Source organism: Pinus tabuliformis, chromosome 8 (assembly GCF_031772625.1).
Source record: "Pinus tabuliformis cultivar Carrire ecotype Pingquan chromosome 8, CPIR1, whole genome shotgun sequence".
In the NCBI taxonomy this organism is placed as follows: Eukaryota; Viridiplantae; Streptophyta; class Pinopsida; order Pinales; family Pinaceae; genus Pinus; species Pinus tabuliformis.
This window is the reverse complement of record NC_142294.1, coordinates 2,076,664,889-2,076,690,334: the sequence shown is the minus strand read 5'-3', so window position 1 is coordinate 2,076,690,334 and position 25,446 is coordinate 2,076,664,889. Positions and strand designations below refer to the sequence as shown.

The window sequence follows — 25,446 nt, the reverse complement described above, 5'->3', positions numbered from 1 at the left end:
AATTCTGTTTGGTCACAAGGTTGAGTTATATGTGCCTTGAAACATACCTTGTGAACCTTACAATGTGATTCACTGTGGAATGTGGGTCCCCATCGAACATTGGCTTTTTCTTCATGTATTCCAATGTGGGATACTGTGGGGTCCCTATCATATCTATGGCGGGAATATATGTGGTCAACTAAGTAACCGGATTCGTCCTATAGGCCCCACGAATCCCGAATCCATCGTGTCCGACCGATTCTCTCCAAATTCGTGTCCAAAACCCATGACACGTCGTGTCCTTTTTTGACACGTCGAATCCGACTGCGTGTCACGATTTTGGGAATCGTGTCCTATTTTCTAGGACTCGCTAGGCTCAAAAAGTGACCTGCGCGGGTATGAAAAGGCCGCATTTGGTCATTACAGCCACGCATATTTTCATTTGGCAAGCGTTTTGGCATCTTCATGATCAAGTCTAGGCCTTGTATTGATATGCTATTCATGGTAATGTTAAATTCTTAAAGTAAAAGTGACATTCTCCTTAATCTTCATTTTCATCCTTTTACTTAAATTTTTAACATTACCATGAAATGACTCAGGATGTTTGAGAGTGGTTCCGGCCTCATTGGATTTCATATGGAGAAAGTAGAATTTTAGATTTCATTCAAAATCCAGCAGACTTATCAGTTTTTCAGGATTTTAAGATTGGGGGATTGCAATGTTTCCATTGAATTTTATCATGTATTAGGGTATGGAACTCGTATTTAATCAAGAGCACCAAACCAGGAGCTTCTGAAAATGTCGCTCCCGCTCCCGTTTTCGCTCTCGCTCCCCGCTTTTGCTCTCGCTCCCAAGTAACACTGTTCCTGATGATATGGGTCTGGACACCAGCGTTGAGTTGGCATCGGCCAACATGAATCTCAATTATCCAGTGCTAGAGCCTGTTAGATTTGATGACTTAGAGGGGTCATCCTCCACACCAGCGGATGTAGAGGCGACTATGGATACAGGGGAGGAGGAGGATGCAGAGGAGAGCAGTGGGGACCATGATGATGAGGACATTGACGCTGATTGATGCCTTGAGGCTTGTATACCTGTAGTTGTTTTATATTTTCTATTTCTATTTGCCATTGGCATTGCACCAACACTACCTATGTAACACATTTTGATTTGATGACTTAATGAGAAAACTACAGTTCTCAGTGTGTTTATCTTACTATCTTGTAGTTGTAAGTTGTCTTTCAGTTATGAATTATGAATCATGATTTATGTGACCAGTACCACTGACATGTATTTGAATTTTGTATGTACTATGCATGCTAATAGCTATAGATGAAGATCTATGTTTGAAATCAATAAATTTGTATCATTAATTAAAATTTGTGTAAGAAATATCTAATTTTTAATATATATATATATATATATATAATTTTTTTTTTAATAAAATAATATATAACGAATCCTACATGTCCTGTTCGGGGGGGTCAACGTGTCCGAATCCGACACCACGAATCCCGAATCCCCGTGTTAGGTGACTTAGGTGGTCAACATGTTGTTGGGCCATTAATGACATGGGAGTCGCCAGGGTGAATGAAATTGCCTTGACAATACTTGCTTCACCCTACAAGCATTGACCTTAAGCTCAGTGAAGAACTAGGACTTCGTTCTTCCAATTGAGTCACCAAGTATGATATGTTGATATTGTCGTATGAGGAACAAGAGACCTGTCTCGTGTCCTCGACAACAACGCCAAAAATTTTATTGCTCAAACTAGTAGGGTTCCTAAGCGGGGATCCTATAGAGAAACTACTAGGTCAAGTGGTAACAACGGAGCAATAGCCCACTGTCACCTCTGCTAAAGCTCCTTGCTCTTGACAGACTTTCACCGATGGGAGGAGACATGGTATAAGAAGAATCACAAGGATGAAACGATCAATTATGGGATGAGGAGTGATTCCTAACGCCTATTCTCAAGAGAGGCTCATATAAATGTCTTTCTTTCTTTGAAAGCAAGGTGATTAGCTCTCTAAGAAATGCTAAGAAGACACCTAAGCCAAGGTTTGTGGAATGTCCCTTGACAAGAAGCTTCCTAGACCTAAGAATTCTTGTGGCAAAGTGGCTTCTATGCAATCCTTGTGGAATTTGAGTTATAAAGTTGTGGGACCACAAAGAACTAGTGGACCCAAACTAGGTTAAGGATATGGAGTTGGTCAATATTAGAGGGGCTTGACCTGTTTAGGGAGGAGAATAGGATCAAATGACAAATTTTCTTTTGAAATACAAATGCAATGACCCAAGTGAGGACATTAACCCAAATCAACCTAGGGAAAGAGATGGTCTTATGGCTAGGGCTTGCTATATATCGGGATTCCATTGTCTGATTCGCCTCAAACTTGGAGGACCTCTTGAGAAAACCCCAGTGCAGTAGTGGACCAAAATTCAAGGGTTTCAAATGGCTACAAAGAATCTTGTTGGATTCCCTAGGTGACCTAATAGGGTTAGGCTTAGAAAGAGAGGAAAAAGGTGAGAAAAATACTCGTGTTGGTGACCACCAAGAGGCTAGATCAGTGCCTTGCTTTGGGAGAGATGGAGTCAAGGTGATTTTGAAATTTGAAGAGACTTTTACCCAATGAAGGAGTCCTTAAGCAACTTTGCATGGAAAATTAGGGCATGAACTCAGCTACCAAAGAATTTTATACTTCAATGTGCAAGAATTGATGACTTATCAAGGTGAATTCAATGAAATTAAACCTCTAGGGACATTCATTCATTATATATGGCACATGTAACATATGCAACACTTCAAAAGTCCAAAATTTCCACCATTTCGCACAAATTAGGGCAAATTTCAGATCTAGAGAACGAAAATCCCATACATTGTTCATGTGACCAGATTAATGTAAAGAATAGACATGGAAAAGAGCACTTACATGTACAATGATTATATCCAATCATCAATTCAAGACAAATTTGAAGCTCCAAGACCAAGAAAATAGTATACAAACATCAAAATTCATCAATGAAACCAATCTCGTCCTCCAAAAGTGAATGCGAAATTCTCACAAGAGCTACTAATCCAATCAGGAATGAATGAGCCTCTCATCAATTTATATCCTCTCTAAAGAGTTCGATTTGCCTAATTAGGCCTAATTAAGCCCCAAATAATAAAATAATGTACAACAATAACATTCCTTGGTGAGAAGCCCACCAAGATAGCTCCAAATAGAAAAGTAATCCTCTCAATAGGGCAAAAAAGTAAACATGATGAGTCGTTGGGCCATTGAGGAGGCCTAATGGAGTCCAAAGTGTGCCAATGCATGAGAATAGGCTCCAAACATAGTGAAAAAGGGGCTGGCCCCTTGATATCCAAGCATGTCACATGTGGTGTCTCCAAATGGGTGTGGGGGCACAATGACATGCTCATGGATATCCAAGTGGATCAATAATGCCTGTAAACCATCTGTAAGGGCTAGGGTGATGACAAAAGCTCTCCCTTTGTCTCCTGCGGTGAGACACATCCTCATTTAGACCCTGAAACATCTGCCAAGTGTATGGTGCAATGTGAAGCTGGCTTATAGGAAATGGTTTGGCACTCCTTGGTATGTCATGACTTACTAGTAGATTGCAATTTTGATTCCCACTTAACTACTTTTTTGTTCATTCATGGAATTAATAAAATGACCTCATTTTATCTGTTCTGTGTTTGGAACTCTTTATTCTGCAATTATTACTTGTATTTGAGCTCCCATTTTTTTTTGTCATTACCGGACATTAATATAATTTCATATCCTTTCTGCAGTCTTACTAACCTTCTATGGTTATCCATGGACTTTAATACAATTTAATTCTAACTGTCAATATGAAATTGCATATTACTTTTATAACTGGCTGCTTGTGTTCTCCTTCAGGGTTAGAAAGATTGGAGAACTTCTAATGTATATACGGACATTGAAAATGTACAATTGGGAGCACATTTTTGCTGCCCGCTTGATGGAAACAAGAGAAAATGAAGTGAAACACCTTGCGGTATGTGACAACTTAGCAGATTAGTTTGGTCTGCAAATCAACTTCTGTTCATCTATGAAATTCAAGGAGAGAGGACTATTTTTAACACGTTCCTCCAACTTTTAAGTTTTTAACTAAGAGATACGTGATGATTTTCCATGGTCTAACAAAATATATGCTGTACTATTGGCAGACTCGAAAATATCTGGATGCTTGGTGTGTCTACTTTTGGGCCACTACACCTATACTTTTCTCATTGTTTACTTTTGGAGTGTATGTGTTACTGGGCTACTCCTTAGATGCAGCCACGGTAATTTTCAGTAGACAGAGTTATAATTACAATATGATTATATAGGAAGCCTTGCTTTAGCAGACATTATGAAAAAGCCTTTAGTAATAGTATGTAACCTCTCTAAAGCGTTTTAAAATATTTTGGATTCCTTTTAAGTTGATCATTGTAACTCTCTGGCAGGTGTTCACATCTCTTTCACTGTTTAACATGTTGATATCTCCATTGAATTCATTTCCATGGGTGATAAATGGTCTTATTGAGGTACATTATTGTCATTTTTTCCAATGGCCGGCATATCCTTATTTAATTAAATAGAACATCATAGTTATTGGCATTAGTTTTTTTCCTCAGTTTAATGTGGATGTTTTCCAGGCTTTCATATCCCTTCAACGCTTGGGAAGATTTCTTTCTTGTACTGAACTTAACTCCAATCAGGGAGGCATTGGTGCTTTACAAATTAAAAGGGGAGGGATTTTTCCTTCAGGCAATCACAATGAGAAAATAGTTGAAGATATGCAAGATATTTCCATCAAGAATGCTGAATATGTATGGTCTAATAGTCAACAAGAATGCCAAACCCCAGTTTTAAAACAGATATCTGTGGAAATTCCAAAAGGATTGCTCACCGTTGTTCTTGGGGAGGCAAGTAAACAACATTTTCCTCTGAATATTTTATTTTCTGAATATGATTGTTATGGCTGCATCTGTCTCTCTTGATTGCAAAGATGGTGAGGAGACAACTTGGAAGCTTGGGCTTTTAGTCTAGATTCTGTTGTGTCTTATAGTGCAGTTAGAGTTAGTTATCTAGTGCTTGATGGAAAATAAATGATACTAACAAGCTTCCATTTTATATTGCTCATGCCAGTTGTGGTTGCCTAGGCCATTATTGTTGATATATAAGATAAGATAATTTTATTAATGTCCTCGGATGACCACAAGAGTCGGTCAGTGGGACTAAAAGAGTATCGTAGATGTTAAATCACCGTTGATCTTCTTGGTTTAACCTGTTACTTTATGTTATTCCATTCCATGTTGATTTATTGTACTTATTTTTTTCTCCTAGGGGTGCTTCATGCACCCTCCTTTTCTTATATTTTTGGATGTCAATGACTGCTTTACTCCACAGTCCCTTTGACCTATTTTGGTCTGTTATTGGCATTACTATAAATTACATTTCATTTCAGTTTCTGTCTTATCATATTTCAAGTCATCAATGGATATGGGTAATAATGCTTCTTTTTTTTTTTTCTCTGTTTCCTTCTGTCCATTCCACACATATATTCCTGCACTACTACACTAATATGCAGATGTTTCATTTTCCTGGAGCTTACTATTGAATTATTTAACTGCAGGTTGGAGCTGGGAAGTCATCACTTTTGAGTGCGATTCTTGGAGAGATGCGCATGATCAAAGGAGAAATTTCTAAACATGGTTCTGTAGCTTATGTCCCACAGGTTCATGGTTTCTCTCTTCCTTTCATTAGTAACTAGTATTCGGAATGTTTGTCTACTGAAACTTATTGACATTTAATGAGATCTACTTCGTGTTATCATGGCATATGTAATGATATATTTTGTAGTTTCTTGTAGGCCCCATGGATACTGTCAGGAACAGTCCGTGATAACATTCTCTTTGGAAAGGAGTATGAGGGAGACAGGTTTGTCTCCCTGACCAAAGATGTTACGAGGCATATGACAATAATTTGCCCTTTGTGTTCATCCATTTAAACTAAGATTCACATGGATTCCACTTTTTTTCTCACTTAACGTGGCTGTGCATGTCCTGTTCATGTTTTTACTTCTCAAATATTTGAACCAGTTGCTTAATTTCTGAAAATGAAATTATGTGAGACACGAAATGCACTGCAGTCGTATAAAGGACATACTTTCATCTTGAAAGTTGAGATTCTTAAACCCTTGTAATGATAATACAGGTATACGAAAGTGCTTGCTGCATGTGCTTTAGATATGGATATCTGTTATATGAGGGGAGGTGATCTAGCAATGATCGGAGAAAAAGGATTCAACTTGTCAGGTGGACAGAGAGCTCGAGTGGCTCTTGCAAGGTACTATGCATTTCATGTTAGAGGATTTGACACAAAAGCAAATCAATCATGTGCACTTATTACTGTAACATGGAAGTGATCTTTCTATTAAGCAGTGGCATCACAAGTTATAAAATTGTGCAGGGCTTTATATCATGATTGTGACATCTATTTGCTTGACGACACGTTAAGTGCTGTTGACGCCCATGTTGCTTCTTGGCTTTTACAAGAGGCTATACAAGGTTCACTAATGGCCCACAAGACAAGAATTTTATGCACTCACAATACTCAGGTCGATCGCTATTTTTCTTCCTTTCTCCACTAGCCTATGTGGAACTTTTAGTTTTTATAATCATATCTTGTTTCCTTCAAAAACAGACGTTTTGTTATTTATACACTTTCAGAATTGGGCTCCACATTAATATGGTTTGTCCTAATTAACTTTGAGATATAAGTAACATCATGTTAACTAGGTCAGAAAGTCTCTTGATGCAAGCATAATTTTAAAACAGAACATTTAACTCAGAGTATAAACTGTACAATTTGTACTTACGATTCATATTTTTTTCTTGGAAACCTCTCTATGTGACTTTGAGGAGTTGTTTATGGATCCATCTACTTGGTGGCCTTTGGAGGCTAGATGTTTGCACCTTTGATTCATCTTCTCCCTTATTTGATGGGGACATCCCCCTGTCTTCGGCATAGGCTTGTTGGGGACTTGTACATGTGGCCTTGATCACTTCATTCTTTTATGTATTGGTGAATAATTAGTTGGATGAAATAATTCTTTACTCCTCCCTAGGTTAGATCTAAGGTTTTCATGTGAAAATTGACTATTTTATTCTTAAAGAAGTTGAGCTAGACTATACATAAAGAGTAGCCTTTCCTCATTTGTACTTATGGTTGGATTTTGGGAGTTTCCCCTCCTTGCAGCTTAATTGACAAATCTTTCTTGGAGCATATGTGATATGCAAAGGCTCTTTCTTTGTGGGATGTGTTGCCTATTGAAGAATGTAACTAGTTTCGGTCTTCATAATTGTATTTGAGTCATGCTGTAATGTATTTATCAAAAGAAAGAAAAAGAAATTGACTTATTAAAGCATGGGTTTCACGCTTGGGTCAATTGTTTATAGGTCAAAGCCTCCATTGCAGGCTTTTAGGGTTTATGTGAATGTAACTAGTTTCGGTCTTCATAATTGTATTTGAGTCATGATGTAATGTATTTATCAAAAGAAAGAAAAAGAAATTGACTTATTAAAGCATGGGTTTCACGCTTGGGTCAGTTGTTTATAGGTCAAAGCCTCCATTGCAGGCTTTTAGGGTTTATGTGAAGTGTCCTTGTCCATGTCGTAATGTAAAAGACCCTTCCTGGGCTTTATTTGTTAAGAAAGTAATTTATTTTATTGTAAAAAAGGTTTCTAGCCTCCTCCATCAAGTCGGCCTCAACAAGGGAATTCGACCTCACAAATTCACTATATATTGGAGCAACTCAACTCATTTGTAAGCACATCTCACACAAGTTCGAATTGCAGTAGCTGGGAGCAGAAAAAGTGCGAAGTTCAAGAAGAAAGATGGAATCGAAGTTTTTGGGTCTCTCTGTCTTGCATGTGCAACGAAACTATGAAACTACATCGAAGCTGTGAAACTGCATTGAAACTGCATCGGAGTTGCATCAAGGTTGAAGCTGTGAAGGTTCATCAAGGTCAAAGCTGTGAAGCTCCTAGGCTATGTTGAAATTTCAAAGTCAAACACGCCTGAAATTCTTCTTGCATTATCTGGTTTATTTCACTTACTTGTTGATTCCTTAACAAGTTATTCAACCATATGAATACTGAAAATAAACACAAATGCAGTCTTAACTCATTTACAGATCATCAACTGGAATAATAGACAAACACACAAGGGACACCATTATTTTTGGACAATTGTCCTCGGAAAAACCCAACTTGGAAAAACTGATGCAACAGTTCTGAGGGTTTTATTATTAAGCAACTTTCTTGGGTACAACTAGGTGCCAGACTAGCCCACCCAACAAAGATTTCTATCTGGCAGTAGGAGATTTCAAATGTAAACACTAATCATACATACCTTGCTATAGGAGACTTACCCTTGACTGTTGATGTGTGGTCCTCATTGGAGAGATCCTTGAATGTATGTTTTTTCTTGCCTTCTAGGAGCTCGATATTGAATCTGTTGTATCTATGTAATTTCAGGTCTCCAGGGTCTGAAATTTTGTCCTGTGGTAACCCTCTGAGTCCTCTTTCCAACCCCACAGGTCTGATCAAAATTGGATTCTTCAAGAAAGCGTTATGCCCAATCTCCCACAATGACCTGATTATAGACGGGTTCATTAGAGCGAACTTGTACGAAGTGCTACATGTCACTGTTGCGACCTTCGGCCCTAAAGATGATACCCAACAAACTACAGTCCTTCCTCTTTCTGTCACTATTTACGAAATTTGAATCCAATGTTCAGAGAGAAAGTTATGATGATTTTACCAACGTCACCTGTTTGACATGGAATTCAAGAGCCTACAGAAACCCTAACTTCCTTAGATCATATCTCCGAAAAATATAGCGAACTAAGATTTGAAATTCGGTCGCGAGGTTCATCAATATTTTGGCTCAAATGGATTTTAATTTTAGCTTCTGAAGCTTCGAAGAAAAAAAATTATAGTGAAAATGCCACGATGACTTGTTTGAACACAAAATCCCTACTAGAGAAGGATATGAGGATCACTATTTATATGAATGTTTTGTGTTGAGAGGGTCCTCAACAAGTGAATGTTGGAGGGATTTTAGGAGCAAAAAAACATTATTAATTATTGACTATTCAATGACCACAACGAATTATGATTGCCATGCCACAACCCCATATGGTTTTAGCTCACTAACTGGGATTAATAACTTCAAAGATGAATATCTCTCAAACCGTGAAGAATTACGTGGCGTGCCATATATCAACGGAAACATCTCGACGAGTAGAATCCATCTAGAAGATCCTTGACTCAAAATAGATTAAGCTGTCAAGTCAAAATGCCCATGCAAGATCGGGGTAGTCCCTAGTGCTGCTTGGGTTGACTTCAATGACAACCACTGATCAACATTTTGCCCACGTGCTAAATTTATGTCTTGACCATATTTTGCATTTTATGGTACTTTTCCCATTGAGAGTGTTCAAATTATTCTTTTTCCTTTCTTTTTAGTTACATCAACCTCTGGAGCATCGTTCTAGGCCTAACCCAAAGAGTGGACAAGGGGAGGGGGAATCTAACTCCTTGTGGACACAATGGACAAATGTGGACCCAGATGGGAAATATGATGAAAGGTGTTATAATGAGCGGAAGGGAGTGATATATATGGTGTCGGGAAGCGAAAACACAACCAAAATCAGGGTTTCCCATGTAGGGCCACCTTCAAACATACGATTATAATAGATGGGCGAGGGAGCATGTGGTTGGCTTAGGCATTGGAGATAGTGGCTCATCGAGCTATTTGGTAGCTGCAAGGGGCTGCTGCTTACCAGCTGAGGACTATCTAGGAGAAAATTTTCCCACCTATGGATATCACCCACTCGTGGTGGGTAACATCTGGCTCCAACTGGGACATGATCTCTCAGAAGAGTGCATAAACGTACTCGAAGAGGGAGGTCATGAGAACACTAGCAATCTTTTTGTACCAGAGACTTGTTACTTGCACATATCAAAGACTAGGCACACGGGGCAACATGTTTTTGCAACGTCTTATGATCATCCATGCTTAGATTTGGCCATAAAAAACAAGAAATAAAATTTACTCTAAATGCAATTTAATATAAATGCAACTATTCTAGCATGATAATATCATACAATGTTAGTTTTAATGCAAAAAATCAGCATGCAATGCATCCTACTGTAATATGCATGTTGACCACTACGTGTCAACGACCCATAGCAGTACACCCCCTTTTTTTGCAAAAAGGGATAGCGCTTGATCAATGTGTCCATGCCGTTCGACTATCATCATCAGCCTGATCATGTTATATTGTAAACACTTTCTGCATGTGTAAATTGTAAATAATCTTAGCAGATCCATGTCGTGTATGTGATTTCCTAGGTAAACCTAATTTTTTGATGACGATCTACATTCTGGAAGGGTTTTTGTCTCACTGATCCATGATCGACAGAGTTTTCCTTCAGCCTTACTCCAAAGTCGGAATGGATTTTGTCACCAGAATGTTAGGGGAGTCCTAGTGTGCTAGATCGAGTCTATGTAAAAGTGATTTGGGAATAATCCTAACTATTTGGTTAGGTCATTTCATTACAAATTGCTTGATCTATTAGATTATATTTTTGTCGCAGAACTGGGTAGCCTGTGAGGGTCTTTTGCAAATGGGTTTCCCCCCTTAAGATGTAAAAATGTAAAAATCATGATGTAAAATGTTTTGAGGGTTAGAAAAATAATTTATCCCCTCATAGGTCCTAGGTCCTAGGTAAATTTAAAGTTTTCAGAGGTAAAATTCGGGGGTCCTTTAAAAAAATTAAATCTTAACTAGTCCAGGGACTAAGGTTAGTTGATTATTTTGCTGAATTTTATATCTTAGGTTCCTGGGGTTAAGTCAAAATCAAAGTTTTGAGGATCACTTTAATTAAAAAAATTGAAATTTCCTCAATATTTAAAATTTCGACGGATGAGATTAAAATAAATTTGATCCTCATCACCGGTCGAGATCTCTTTGACAAGGATCACTCAAATTAGCCGTTGGGAAATTTATCTTTAAATAGGGGGTCAGTTGTCAGTTGAGATCATCCGATCTTTTGATCGTGTACTAAGCGAAAAGCTCTCTCTTGTAATTTTTTTTATGAGCAATAAAGAAAGACTTTGGGGTTAACTTTTGTTGGTGTTACTTTTCATGGAAATGCTGTAAGATGTATTATTTTCATGCATATATTTCTTTTTGGCCATTGATATAGCTTTCTGAAGAGCAATCTGAGTACATGTATCTTGCTCAGTCGTTGGGGTTTGAATGGTAATTTAAGTTTTGAATATAATAGCAGGTATCTCTATTAGATCTAAATTTTTTAATCGTTTTCTCGCTCTATGTTGACGGCTAAATTGAGTTTTGCAAGAAAATTCTTGATTATCAGATCATTGGGTGTTCGGGAAGTTCTCAGCTGAACTAGCCAACTCTCGATCTCTGTTTTCTGAAGAACACAGTTTGAATTTGATCCCGGGCTTATCATAAGATATTATTTTTATGGGTGATGCATGAAGGGTTTCAAGCTTAGTACATCCTCCAAAATTCAATTTTTATTTTTTATTTTTTATTTTTATGTGCTAAATCGTCAAATCTGGCTGTTGAGAGCCACAGATCATCAGATTTGGGAGCGGAGTCAGACTCACACTCCTTAGATCTGATAGATTTGCCATTTTGTACATAGATTTGTAATTAATTTTGGTTTTCTGACTTTGGTTCCAGGGTTTTTTTGGTCATTGTGTATATCGTTTGGGTGTTTTCTATTGTATTGCAGCTGCAGATCTGAAGCTGAAAGTTGTGGAGAGTCCAGATCTAGGCCTTGGAGGGTAAGATCTGGATCTCTGGAGGTCCATCAACATCATTTCTACAAGGAATTAATTTAGTTTTCAGATCTGGAATTTCTGTGAAGGTTTCAAGGTCAAATCTGAAGCAAGCTGATTCAAAATTTTAAATTAAAATTTTTGGAAAATTTGTAAACGAGTTCTGGTAAATTTTAAGTTTTTTTCAGCCACTTGTTTTCTGATTGGTTTCTGGGTGGGGTTTGCTGTGTATTTTCGATTTTTTTTTTAGAGCCCTTTCTGCCATCTATCAAATCTGCGTCTGCATCTGCGGCTCCTATCACCAAACCCTCGCTGTCTCAGTAATTATCATCATTCTCCCGCTGCTTGAGCTAGCATATCTCACCATCCTTTTGTCATTGATGCAGCTCACCATACGTTGCCCATCGCTCAACCTTCACGCTGCTCTTCTCTTCATTTCCTCATCCCGCTTATCCCTATACATTGTTCCCCTCACACTCATCAACCCGTAGTCCCTCCATTATGTTCCCTTCATATCCATATCCTTCACGCAGCTCCCAAACGCTGCATAAAGACCTGCGTTGCCCTCTCCTCATCAGGCTACGAGCTCTCTTCCTTGTCATTGTAGGCTTCACCTGCAATAAGCCTACATCCTCTCCTCACAGCTATCACCGTCGAGCCAACCTTCCCTCATGTCGTCTCTTTCTTCTCCTCGCAGCCCATAGTTGCACCTTCTATCTCCTCCGCGTCCCATCCACTACTCCCTCAAACGCAACATTTTTTTGGTTGCGTCCGTCCTTCTAAGTTGCAGCCTGCCTTTTCTCCATACGCTGCCATAGTAACCCACAACTCCTCTTCGCTGTCCGCAGCTCCTCCATCTGCTGCCGTCCATACCCATCTCGCTCTGCCAGCAGCTTCAAGCCCCTCACATTGTCTATACATTGTTGCTTTTTAGCCGTCAAAGACCTACGCACACATAGCAAATCTCATTCGATGATCAAAGTGTTAGGGTTAGTTTATTTTTTCGATTTCATTTTTGTAATATGTATGGTCTCATTTCTATTTAGTTTAGGTTTGATTAGTTAGATAAAAAAAAATAAAAAAAAAATAAAAATTAATTCAATTTTTGTTCTAATTTTTATTTTTGATTTTTTGACCTTTTTTTATTTTAATTTCATTTCATTCCACCATTAGATTTTCTGTTTAGACCCTTTTTTTTTCAACATTTTTTTATTAATGATTTGATTCTTCCTTTTGATTTTTGATTTCGATTTTGATTTTTATTTATTTTCATAAAAAATCCTAAAAATTAAAAAATCTTAAAATTTATAAAAATCCTAAACATTAAAAATTTTAAATCTAAAAAATATAAAATTTCAAAAGTCTAAAAAAATCTAAAATATTTAAAATCCTAAACATTTAAAAATCATAAAAATTTTAAAACTTTGGTGACTAAGGATTTTGAAATAAAATAAAAAGGGTTTGTGCTTTAACGTTAAGAAAAATTAAATGTGGCCTATGGCCCATTAAATTTTTTATTTTAGGTCCTTTTCATTTTTCCGTCGCGTTAAAAGATTTTGTAGAAATTTCTCATTTCCCACCCCGGTTTTCAGTTTCTCCTTATTTCTCCCATATAGTTAAATGCCCTTTCCCATAACCATACATTTAACAAGCTGGAAAAAATAAATTTACTGAAAACACAAATTCTAGAAATTTTACAGAATGCTGGAAATTGCAGAAATAAAAATCAGCAGTAATAAACAACGATTAAAACACATTTAAACACTGAGATTTTTGGTCAACTTGACCTTGGAAAAACCCCCTACAACTCTTGGGGAAAACCAGTTCGAGAGCTCTTCTTTATTTCTGAAAATGACCTTTTTACAGTGAGAAATATTCAGCAAAAAATCAGCAATCAAATTTACAACTTATCTCTTTTCCTGTTCCATGCCTCACAGCAAACTAGAAATTACAGCAAACAGGACAGCAATAAATGCTGTATGGCTTCCTCGATTTTTGTGTCCACTTTCAGCATTAAATGCTACTGTACGGCCCTCGTTTTGCGTGCATAAAAATCAGCAAACTGATCCTCGATTTTTGTGCAAACCACTCCTTGAAAATCATGCCAAAATCTGCCTTTCACTGTGTGCTTAACCAGCTGTACAAATCTGCTCAATTGCTGCCTTGGAATGTGTGCCAAGCGGCTGTCTCCTTCTCCTCCCTGCTTAGAAATCTCTCTTGCTCTCTTGCTCTCCTTCTCCCAATCTGCTCATGAAAGAATGAATGACCTTTTCCTCCTTTAATCTAACCCCAAGTGACTTTTGAGTGATCCCTAAATCCAATGGCTGAAATAGATTTAGATCAATGGCTGAGATTAAATACTCATTTAAATTTCACTTTCTATTTTTTAATTCACCCCACTTTAATAAAGACCCACTTAGTCATTTATTTCCAAAGTCACTTTTCCTTTCTAATTTTTCATTGACTTTATAAAAATCACTTTAAAATTAGACTTAGTAACTTTATCACTTAAAGTCACTTTTAAATTAGATTTAACTTTATAAAAATTATAAAGTTACTTTAGGAGAAAAATTAAATTCTTTTGGACACTTTTCCCTAGGCCAAAGATCAAAGCCTAAGGGAACCACCTGTCCTCCGGTACCAAATTTCAACACTCCCTCTTACCGAGGAAGGTGTTCCTCACCACACCCATCTTGTCTCTGAAGTAGACATGCTTGCCCCGTGGTAAGGCTTTGGTAAGAATATCTGCAACCTGCTTATCAGTGGAAATATACTCAAGCTTCACAGCTCCCTTCTGAACATAGTCTCTGATGAAATGATATCTGATCCCGATATGCTTTGACCTGTCATGAAATACTGGATTCTTCGTGAGTTTAATGCAACTCTGATTATCACAGTAAATCATTGAAGGTCTCAACGGCTGACCAAATAAGCCAAACAACATCTTGCGAAGCCAGATAGCCTCACAGCTAGCTAGACTGGCTGCCATATACTCTGCTTCCGCTGAACTCAGTGCTACTGACTGCTGCTTCAGGCTGAACCATGACACTACTGATGAACCCAACCCAAAACAACACCCTGAAGTGCTCTTCCTATCAGAAGCACAACCTGCCCAATCAAAATCAGTGTATCCTGCCAATCTCACTCCATCTCCCTGCCTGTAGTCCAGACCATAATCCACTGTCCCTTGCAAGTACCGCAAAATGTGTTTTGTAGCCACCCAGTGAACCTTCCTAGGCTCACACATAAACTGACTCATCGTGTTGACTGCAAAACAGATATCTGGTCTAGTGTTGACCAAATACATCAAGGAACCAATCAGCTGCCTGTACAATGTGGGATCCACCAACTCGGAATCCGAAGCATGAAGCTTCTTCCAGTTGGTGATCATCGGTGTCGACATGGGTCTACAATCCTCCATGTGGAATCTGCTAAGGATGTCCACAATATACTTCCCTTGCCCTAGGAAGAAATGCCCCTCCTCCTGCCACACTTCCAAGCCCAAAAAGTAATGCATCAAGCCGATGTCCTTCATCTCAAACTCCGTCGCAAGATCTCTCTTGCAGTGCTCTATGAGTCTCTCTGCGCCTGTAATGACCAAGTCATCCACATACAGCACCAGAATGAGAGGCTCCTCATCAATCACAATAAAGTAAAGGTTCGGATCTGCCTCACTCTTTGTGAAACCCATCCCCTGCAAATATGTATCTATCCTGGAGTACCAAGCTCTGGGAGCTTGCTTCAGGCCATAAAGGGCCTTCTTCAGTCTGCACACATGGGACTCCTTGCCATGCACCTCAAAGCCCTGTGGCTGCTCAATGTACACCTCCTCCTGTATGAAGCCATTGAGAAATGCAGTTTTCACATCCATCTGGTGGATTTTCCAACCCATCTTTGCTGCTATCGATATAATGGAGCGGATCGAAGTATATCGAGCCACGGGAGCGAAGGTCTCCTCATAATCAACTCCCTCTACCTGGGAGAATCCTCTAGCCACAAACCTTGCTTTGAATTTCTCAATGCTGCCATCTGCAGCATGCTTTACCTTGTAAAGCCATCTGGAAGTAACCACGGATTTGCCCTCAGGCCTCGGCACCACCTCCCAAACATCATTCTTCATGATAGAAGAATACTCCTCCTGCATGGCCTCTCTCTAGACCTGCTGGCTAGCTGTCTCCTCATAGCTAGAAGGCTCAGAGTCAAGGATGCTAGTAACCATCGCCATATAGCTACAAACCTCTCAGGTGGTCTACTCTCTCTGACCAGCCTCTTCGGCTCAGCAACAGATGTGGCATCTCTCAAGGTGTCCTGAAGCCACTTGGGCTTTCTCTTCCCTGAGCATGCTTCTCCCATAGGAGAATGAAACTCCTCCTCCTCATCACCATCAGTAGCCTGAACTCCTGACTGTCTGTCTGCTGTCCTTCTGCCTGCACTTGAACCTGTAGAAGCTAAGGTACCGTGTGAACTGTCCATCAGTGGACTCCCTAGTGAAATGCTCTGTGAACTGCTCTGCATACTGCCCGGAGCACCACCCCTCTGGCTCGGTGAGCCACTGCTCACTGACGGACTTGACATCCTCATAGATGTACCTCCTGATCCTTCTGATCCCTACCCATTGGATCCCTGCGACTGACTCAACTGCTGCTGAGGGTCTGGCTGATCCAGATACTCTAACTCCCATGACCTCCTAAAGGCCCTGTCCTCCTCGAACTTCACATCCTGTCTGACAACAACTCTCCTCTGTGCAGGAATGTAAATCCGAAAGGCCTTTGAGGTCTCACTGTAGCCCACAAAGATACCCTTCTCTGCGGTGGGCTCTAGTTTGGTCCTCTTCTCCTTGGGTATGTAGGAGTATGTAATGCATCCAAAGATACGAAGATGACCAATATCAGGCTTCTTCCCAGAGAAAGCCTCCTCTGGAGTCATGTGCCCCAAGGCACGATGCGGACTCCTGTTCTGCAATTAAACAGCTGTGTTGCAGGCCTCTGCCCACAAGAACAATGGCAACGCCTGATCATGTAACATGGCTTTGGCAGCCCCTATGATGGATCTATTCTTCCTCTCCGTAACCCTCGTCTGCTGCGGGTTGTAAGGAACAGTGAACTCCCTCCTAATGCCTGCCTCCGCACGATAGTCAACAAACTCTCCAAGGGTGTACTCTCCTCCATTGTCCGACCTCAGGGACTTGATCTTTCGACCTGTCTGTGTCTCCACAAGAGCTCTGAACTCCTGAAACCGCTTGAAGACCTCACTCTTGGTCTTCAAAAAATAAATCCAGGTCCTCCTGGAGTGATCATCAATGAATAAAACATAGTACTCATATCCACTCAAGGAAACATGCGACATCCGACCGCTCACATCAGAATGAATCAAATCAAGTATCCTAGTCGCTCTGCTGTCACTGCTGGGAAAAGGGGATTTGGCAAACTTGCCCATCGCACAACCTCTGCAAGTATCAAAGTGATCAGTACTGAAATCTGACACACCTGTAGTGATCTCCCGCAATGTCCTCAAGACTCCATGATACATATGTCCCATCCTGCGGTGCCAAATCTCACACAGCTCAGAACTGCTAGCTCTGCTATCGGTACTACTGCTCAATGCCAAAAGGGGCCGGAATGCAAACTTGTACACCTTTGCATGGCGTACACCTATCACTCTAGCTGTATCAGCTGGAGTGCCCCTGGGATACATCAACACCTCTCCTCCCCTGAACAGTACCTCATATCCTCTGTCCTCCAAAGCTAAGACGGATATGAGGTTCTTCCTCATCCCTGGCACATAAAGAACATCTGACACTTTCAAGGGAGGTTTGGACTCCCTCTGAAATGTTAGTGCCCCCACTCCGACTGCTCTACCAACTCTGTCATCAGCGAGTACTACCTCTATATCAGTGCCAGTCTCTGAAAGCTCTGAGAAGTACTCACGGACTCCTGTCATATGACGTGAAGCCCCACTGTCCACATACCAGATACCTGAAGATGCTCCGCTAATCGAGGGAAAAGCATGCTCCCTCTGAACCTGTGTGGTAGGTGATCCTGCACTAGAGGACTCACACGTAGTGAACGCAAACTCCCGGTCAAAACGACCTGCAAAGTCCTCAATCTCTGCTGAAGCTGCCACGTCCTGGTTCTTCCCCTTCTTCTTCTTCTTCTCCGGACACACAACTGCATAGTGTCCCATCTTTTGACAATTCCAACACTTCACCTTAGAATAGTCCTTCTGTGTCACTGTTGATAATATCGGTATCGGCAAAATATCGGCGAGGGTCCAAAAAATATCTTATCGGCAATATCGGCGAAAATATCGGCAAATATCGGCAAGCATAAAAAATAATTTTTTCAAATTTTTAAATATAGCCGATATTTTGCCGATATTTTCAAAATATCACGATATTTTGCCGATATTTTCCGATATTTGCCGATATTTTGAAAATATCGCGATATTTTCAAAACAGAAAATATCGCGATATTTTCTCGGCGATATATCGTTTTGCCGAAAATATTGCGATATTTCCGAATATCGCCGATATTATCAACAGTGTTCTGTGTGTTCCCCTGTTTACCTTTACCTTTGCTTTTGCCCCCACCACTGCTTGTGGAAGCCTGCTTCTTCCCTTTGCCTTTCTTGCCTCCTGCCACTAGTGCTACATCCTCATCCTGCTCAACTGGCTTGGCTGCCACAAGCTGACCTTTCCTGATCTCTGTCTGAATGCAATCATCCCAAAACCTCTCCCATGTGGGAAGGGTCTCACGCAATGTTGCACGAAGCGGGAGCGAAGCGGAAGCGTTTTTTGGAAGTGGAAGCGCGGAAGCGTCATTTTCCAAAAATCTAGGAAGCGAAGCGTCCGCGGAAGCGTCTGCTATATATATATATATTTTTATATTTTTTTGCATTTATACTCAAAACAAACATCCCAAATACCAAATTAATTGTAGAAGACATGAAAACATGCATATTTTTGCATAAATCAAGATAGATATGGCATCCATGATTCCATTGTAGTTACTAGTATGTACAACAATCATCTATATTCTAGCTATTACAAACACATTTCATGCCAATAGGGAGAGCGAAGCACATTGAATGGTACACCGCAAGCACAAAGAAAACGGACTATCTTTCCATCCACATCATCCCTCCGAGCAACATTAAGGAAATCCCCTATTGTTCTTCTACCTCCAGTGCTTGCAGAAGTACCATGAGGAGATGAGAAACTACCAAATTTAGAGGTTGCACTTGATTCAGAATGAGTTTTTTGTTTCTTGTTTTTTTGTTTTGCAACCATCTCTATTTGGATGTATTTTCTTCTTTCTTCAGTTCAAATGTTTGGGCAAATTTGTACCCCCACAGAACCCTTTTTTTCATCACTGTCCAGCACCCCACAAAGATGCCTCCTCAGACGGGTATATGAACCACAATATGGTTTTCCTCCATGACAACCATGAGGGCACACAAATTTGTAAGATCCACCACCCTTTCCCCCATCAAGTTTGGTCACATAGTTCCACAAGGGTGTTGATGTAGCTTTCCCATCTTGTGTTTCAGTGTCCCCTTCAAGTTCATCCCCTTCGTCTTCAAACCCTTCCTCCTCATCATACATTGGGTCACTACTATTAGGACCATCACCAATGTCCTCTTCTGTTTCTTCCCTTCTATTCCTCACCCTTGCCATCATTAAAACCAAGAGTGGAATGATACATAGAAGCCAAAAGAACACCATCTTGGAATATGGATATAGGTGGTGGACAACGGCAACCTGTATATAAAGGAGCAAGTAGAAACAATGGGAAAGAGTAGGAGAGGGAGGAGAAAAATACAATTTTTTTTTCAAAAAAACAAGGGAGTTTGGGGTTTGAACTTACCTCTTTAGCTCTTGTAGATGAAGTCCTCCAAGCTCTTGCTCCAAGCTCCTCCTCCTTCTCCTAGCTCCTCCTTCTTCACTCCTCCAAGCTCTCCTCTCTTCTCCTCTCCTTTCCTCTCTTCTCTTCTCCTCTCCTCTCTTCTCTTCTCCAACTCTCATAAACTCAAAGTGAGAAAATGAGGAATGAATGGGGGCTTTATTCTTTTCATTCCTCACCTTAACCTCACCCTAACCCACCCCCTTAAGGTTGAGTGAACTTAACTTTAAAAAAAAATTAAAAAAAAATTCGTTTTTCTCCCTTGGGTGCGCCCCTTTTCGCCGAAGCGTATGGAAGCGTGCGTGAAGCGCATGCTTCCTGCTCCGAAGCGCCACGCTTCGGCGGCCCGAAGCGCTGTACGAAGCGCGCTTCGGAGCCAGCGCTTCGGAAATTCCAAGAAGCGCAAAAAAATTTGCGAATCGCGCTTCCGAATTTCCGAAGCGTGCTTCGGAAGGCGCTTCCGTACGGGGCGCGCTTCGGAGCTTCGGAGCGGGGGGGGGGGTGCTTCGTGCAACACTGGTCTCACGCGCACAAACCCCATCAGCAAAGTTCAACCATGAACGGGGGAGGCCATTCACTGCAATCCGCACCAACTCAGTGGGTGGAATGGCCTTTCCAATCGCTGCCAACTCATCTCTCACATTAGTAATCTTTGTGAGATATCCAACTGCACTATCATTACCCATCTTAATGTTCTTCAGCTTCTCCTTCAGGACCATCTTCCGGTTCTCATTGGTACTCTGGTAGAGATTGGACAATGCTGTCCACATCTCATGGGCATTGCTCTTTCCTCTCACATGAGGAATGCAATGGTCTTTGATTCCGTCTAGAATCAGCCTCTTACCCTTGTTGTTCTTTTTATTATAAGCTGTCAACTGAGTAGCATCAGTAGGCACAACAACAGGGTTCTGTGTGGTATGCACCATGATATCCTAGACTTCTGCCTCCTCAAAGATACTCTGCATTCTCTCCTTCCAAACGCTGTAATTTGTATGCCTATCCAACATATCCTCCACCCTCAATCCCAATGACATCCTGCTGTCCTAAAACTGAAAAATAACACTGCTGTAGTAAAGATAAAACTGCTGTTTATGAAAAAATCAGCTTGCTGGAATTTTCTGAGTGAAAAATCAGCAGCTGTAATTTTTCCTTTTGCTGTCCCAAACTGTCCTTCAGCACTCAAGCTTTGATACCATGTAGAAATTTCTCATTTCCCACCCCGGTTTTCAGTTTCTCCTTATTTCTCCCATATAGTTAAATGCTCTTTCCCATAACCATACATTTAACAAGCTGGAAAAAATAAATTTGCTGAAAATACAAATTCTGGAAATTTTACAGAATGCTGGAAATTGCAGAAATAAAAATCAGCAGTAATAAACAGCCATTAAAGCACATTTAAACACTGAGATTTTTGGTCAACTTGACCCTGGAAAAACCCCCTACAACTTTTGGGGAAAACCAGTTCGAGAGCTCTTCTTTATTTCTGAAAATTGCCTTTTTACAGTGAGAAATATTTAGCAAAAAATCAGCAAGCAAATTTACAACTTATTTCTTTTCCATGCCTCACAACAAACTAGAAATTACATCAAACAGGACAGCAATAATTGCTGTACAACCTCCTCGATTTTCGTGCCCACTTTCAGCATTAAATGCTGCTGTACAACCCTCGTTTTGCGTGCAGAAAAATCAGCAAACTGCTCCTCGATTTTTGTGCAAACCACTCGAAAATCGTGCCAAAATCTGCCTTTCACTGTGTGCTGAACACGCTGTACAAATCTGCTCAACTGCTGCCTTGGAATGTGTGCCAAGCTGCTGTCTCCTTCTCTCTGCTTAGAAATCTCTCTTGCTCTCTTGCTCTCCTTCTCCCAATCTTCTCATGAAAGAATGAATGACCTTTTCCTCCTTTAATCTAACCCCAAGTGACTTTTGGGTGATCCCTAAATCCAATGGCTGAAATAGATTTATATCAATGGCTGAGATTAAATGCTCATTTAATTTCACTTTCTATTTTTTAATTCACCCCATTTTAATAAAGACCCACTTAGTCATTTATTTCCAAAGTCACTTTCCTTTCTAATTTTTCATTGACTTTATAAAAGTCACTTTAAAATTAGACTTAGTAACTTTATCACTTAAAGTCACTTTTAAATTAGATTTAACTTTATAAAAATTATAAAGTTACTTTAGGAGAAAAATTAAATTTTTTTGGACACTTTTCCCTAGACCAAAGATCGAAGCCTGAGGGAACCACCTGTCCTCCAGTACCAAATTTCAACAAATTTTTCAGTTACCATTAAACATTATTGCCTAAGGAATAATTAAAATTAAAATTTAAAGTTCCTTAGTGTTATTAACTGCATTTCTCATGATTTTTTTATGGTCAAGGTGCGATAAATCATATTGGCTGTGTTGTCGCACAAATTGTCTAGGCAATGCGACAATGCTCAGACCGGGGGCTGTCACCTTGATCCCTGATCTCTCTGTTTAAGCCGTTTCCCGAGGCTAAGGTGGGTAGACCCTATGGGATAAAGGAAGACCAACTGTGGACCAGTTGGGTTGGGAGACACAGCAAGGCAATTTAGCACCTGATTGATTCTAGAAAGTAATGTACCAGTGCCTTATGGAGTTAATGATTAAATGATTATTTACTAAATGTTGCAGAAATATGAACCATCTAAAACAATCATTTATCATCAAATATCCCAAGCAATATAAGCTATTCAATAAACTCACAATGCTTTAATAATGATCCAACAATTAAATTTCTAAAGATTGAATGCTTTAAACAACCATACAATTTAAATGCTAACCAATTACCACTTTCAAATAACTAATTTTAAATAAACATTTAAGTGCATTTAACTATAGAAAAGTGGAACATAGATACCACGAAAGACACCAAAAATGAATTTTCAATTTTTATTTTTTTTAAATATTTTTTAAATAAAACTAAACTAAGCAAAAACTACAGTAAATGAAACTTAAAATTACTAAACTAAACTAAATGAAATTATAAATAAATATATACAAATAAAATGAAATTTTAAAACTAAAAGTTATTAAAAAATCTAATTCTAAAAACTAAATAAAGATTATAAAAAAAATCTGCCTTAAATGAATCAAAGTCTAGAATTAACATTTTATGGCCTTTATATATATATATATATATATATGTTTATTTTTTGATATTATTTTTTAAAATCAAAATTAAAACAAAGACTAATTTTAAAGAAATTTGGATCTAAAACTAAAACAAAAAAATTTAATAAATCTAAAATTAAAAAAATAATCTAAACTAAAATCTATCTAAAAACTTAAATCAAATCTAGAAAAACTTTATTTATTTATTTATTTTTATCTTTGCTGAAGTCCTAAGTTAAATTTAGTGAAACTAATATATGCATTCTAATTAAACCAATGTATATACATCAAAATCATAACCCTAACTAATGCAAATGAGATAAAAGAAAGTATTGTGCGAATTGTTTTGAAGTGTTTTCTTTGCATGCAGGTGTGATGGCGGAAAGGAGAGCGAAGGAGAGCAGCTCGCTGAAGCCATGGGAACGAAGGCCAAGGGTAGATCGATGGCTGGAAAATTGTGTGAAGACTGCATGAATATGCTGGAAGAGCCTGTTGCGAGGAAATTGACATGCAACAAAACGGAGCAGGGAGATGGAGAACGCAGATGCAGCTCGACAGAGGATGGACGACAACGTGATTAGCTGATTCGTTTGCAGGTTCAGGAGGAAGCATAACGATGAGGGTTATGAATGTTCGTAGAGCTATGTTTGACAGTTTGGAGAGGTAGCTGCACATAGATGGCTGCAGGGATAGCGTCGAAGGTCTAGGAGGCCAAGAGTGAGAATGCTACCGCAGAATGGAACGGAATGCCCAGCGTTTGGATGAACAATGGAAGAAAAGGGAAGTGATGAAGAGGGTTTCTTGCTACGCAGGCATGATTGATATACAGGGATTGAGTGAGGAAAAAAAACGTGAGGGTTTTTGGACAAATGCGTGGGCAGTGAAGGGTGAAGGAGCAATGAATGGCAGCAGTTGATGAGGCTGCAATGGTAGAGAGGACGGATTTGCAGTGTTTGGGTTGCGACGGAAGGGAGGCACCTGGATTTGGAGGAAGGATCGATGAAGAGGTTGTGGGTTAAGAGAAATGTGATGAGGGGAGAGTGAGATGTCCAGCATATGCAAAAAAAATGGATACTGGGAGATTTTGCAGTGATTTGCGGCCTGCTTAAAAAATTTCAAAATTTTTTCTTGCAAAAATGAAACTCCAACAGAAAAATGGCTTGGAAAACCTCGAATTTCTTCAGAAAAACCCTGCAAGAACTGATCCTGAGGCCAGATCTTACCCTCCAGGGCCTAGATCTGGCTTCAAACAAAAATTTCTCCTCAAACCTGTAACCTGTGATGGCAAAATAGAAAACCCAAAAACAATATGCGCAAGAAACAAAACTAAAAACCCTAAAACCTGCTAAATAATTACACTTAACAATTTAAAGGCTCTAAATAGTCAGATTTGTTAGTATGCCACAAAAATATTTTCAAAATTTAAATTTAATGTGAGATGCTTAAGAAAACCCTTCATGCATTCACAAAAAAAATTTCAAATGATAAGCTCAGGATCAAAACTGGCTAGGCTCTTTCAGAAAACGCAACCGGGAGTTGTCTGGTTCAGCGGAGAACTTCCCCTAATGCTCGGTAAACTCAAAATTAAGGATATCTTGCACAACTTAAATCAACCATTAACATAGAGGGAGAAAACAACAGTGAAATTCAGATCAAATGGAGATATCTGCCATTATATTTCAGAAATTAAACTATCATTCAAACCGCAGAGATCAGACAAGATACCTGTGCCTAAATCAATCTTCATCAAGCTATCATCAATGGCTGAAACTAAATTTATGCAAAAAAATAAAACATCTTACAGCATTTCCAGAAAAGTAACACCAGCGAGATTTTCAACCCCAAAGTCTTTCTTTATTGCACAAAAAAGGACTACAAGAGAGCTTTCTTTAGCACATGACTCTAAGATCGAATGATCTCAAATGACCCCTGACACCCTATTTAAAGGAAAATTTCCCAACGGCTAGTTCGAGTGATCCATGTCAAACTAATCTCGACTGTTGATGAGGATCAAAATCTCTTTTAATCTCATCCGTCGAAATTTTAAATGCATTTTAATATATTAAAAAATTAAAACTTTGCATTTATTTTCTCAAAACTTTGACTTATTATTATTTTATTTTTCAAATTTTTATTGATCTTTTTTAACTTAATTTAATTTAATTTTTTATTTTTAGTGATTTTTTTTAATTTTTAATTTTTTAATTTTATTATATATATATATGTATATTATTTATATTTTTTTTGGATCCTCGAACATAGCCTTTGGAAAAATCACCTAGGACCTAGGACTTAGGATTTTTGAGGGGATAAAACATTTTCTAACCCTCAAGACACTTTACATCATGACTTTTACAATTTTACATCTCAAGGGGGAAAACCCATTTGACATAGACCCTCATAGACCACCCAGTTTCGCGACACAAATATAATCTAGCAGATCAAACAATTTGTAATAACCTAACCAAATAGTTAGAATTATTTCCAAATTACTTTTACATAGACTCGACCTAGCACGCTAGGATTCC

At 39.1% G+C, this 25,446-nt stretch overlaps 1 protein-coding gene across 2 annotated transcripts in view; it reads left to right on the top strand.

Moving 5' to 3' along the window:
* Positions 1-25,446, top strand: part of ABCC13 (multidrug resistance-associated protein 11) — a 547,614-nt gene that overhangs the window by 261,805 nt on the left and 260,363 nt on the right. For both annotated transcript variants that reach the window (XM_089375024.1, XM_089375023.1), the window contains 8 exons: positions 3,888-4,005; positions 4,178-4,294; positions 4,457-4,537; positions 4,649-4,918; positions 5,629-5,730; positions 5,866-5,933; positions 6,210-6,341; positions 6,465-6,612. In XM_089375024.1, coding sequence (XP_089231150.1) covers positions 3,888-4,005; positions 4,178-4,294; positions 4,457-4,537; positions 4,649-4,918; positions 5,629-5,730; positions 5,866-5,933; positions 6,210-6,341; positions 6,465-6,612 — 1,036 coding nt within the window. The remainder of the gene's footprint in view (positions 1-3,887; positions 4,006-4,177; positions 4,295-4,456; positions 4,538-4,648; positions 4,919-5,628; positions 5,731-5,865; positions 5,934-6,209; positions 6,342-6,464; positions 6,613-25,446) is intronic.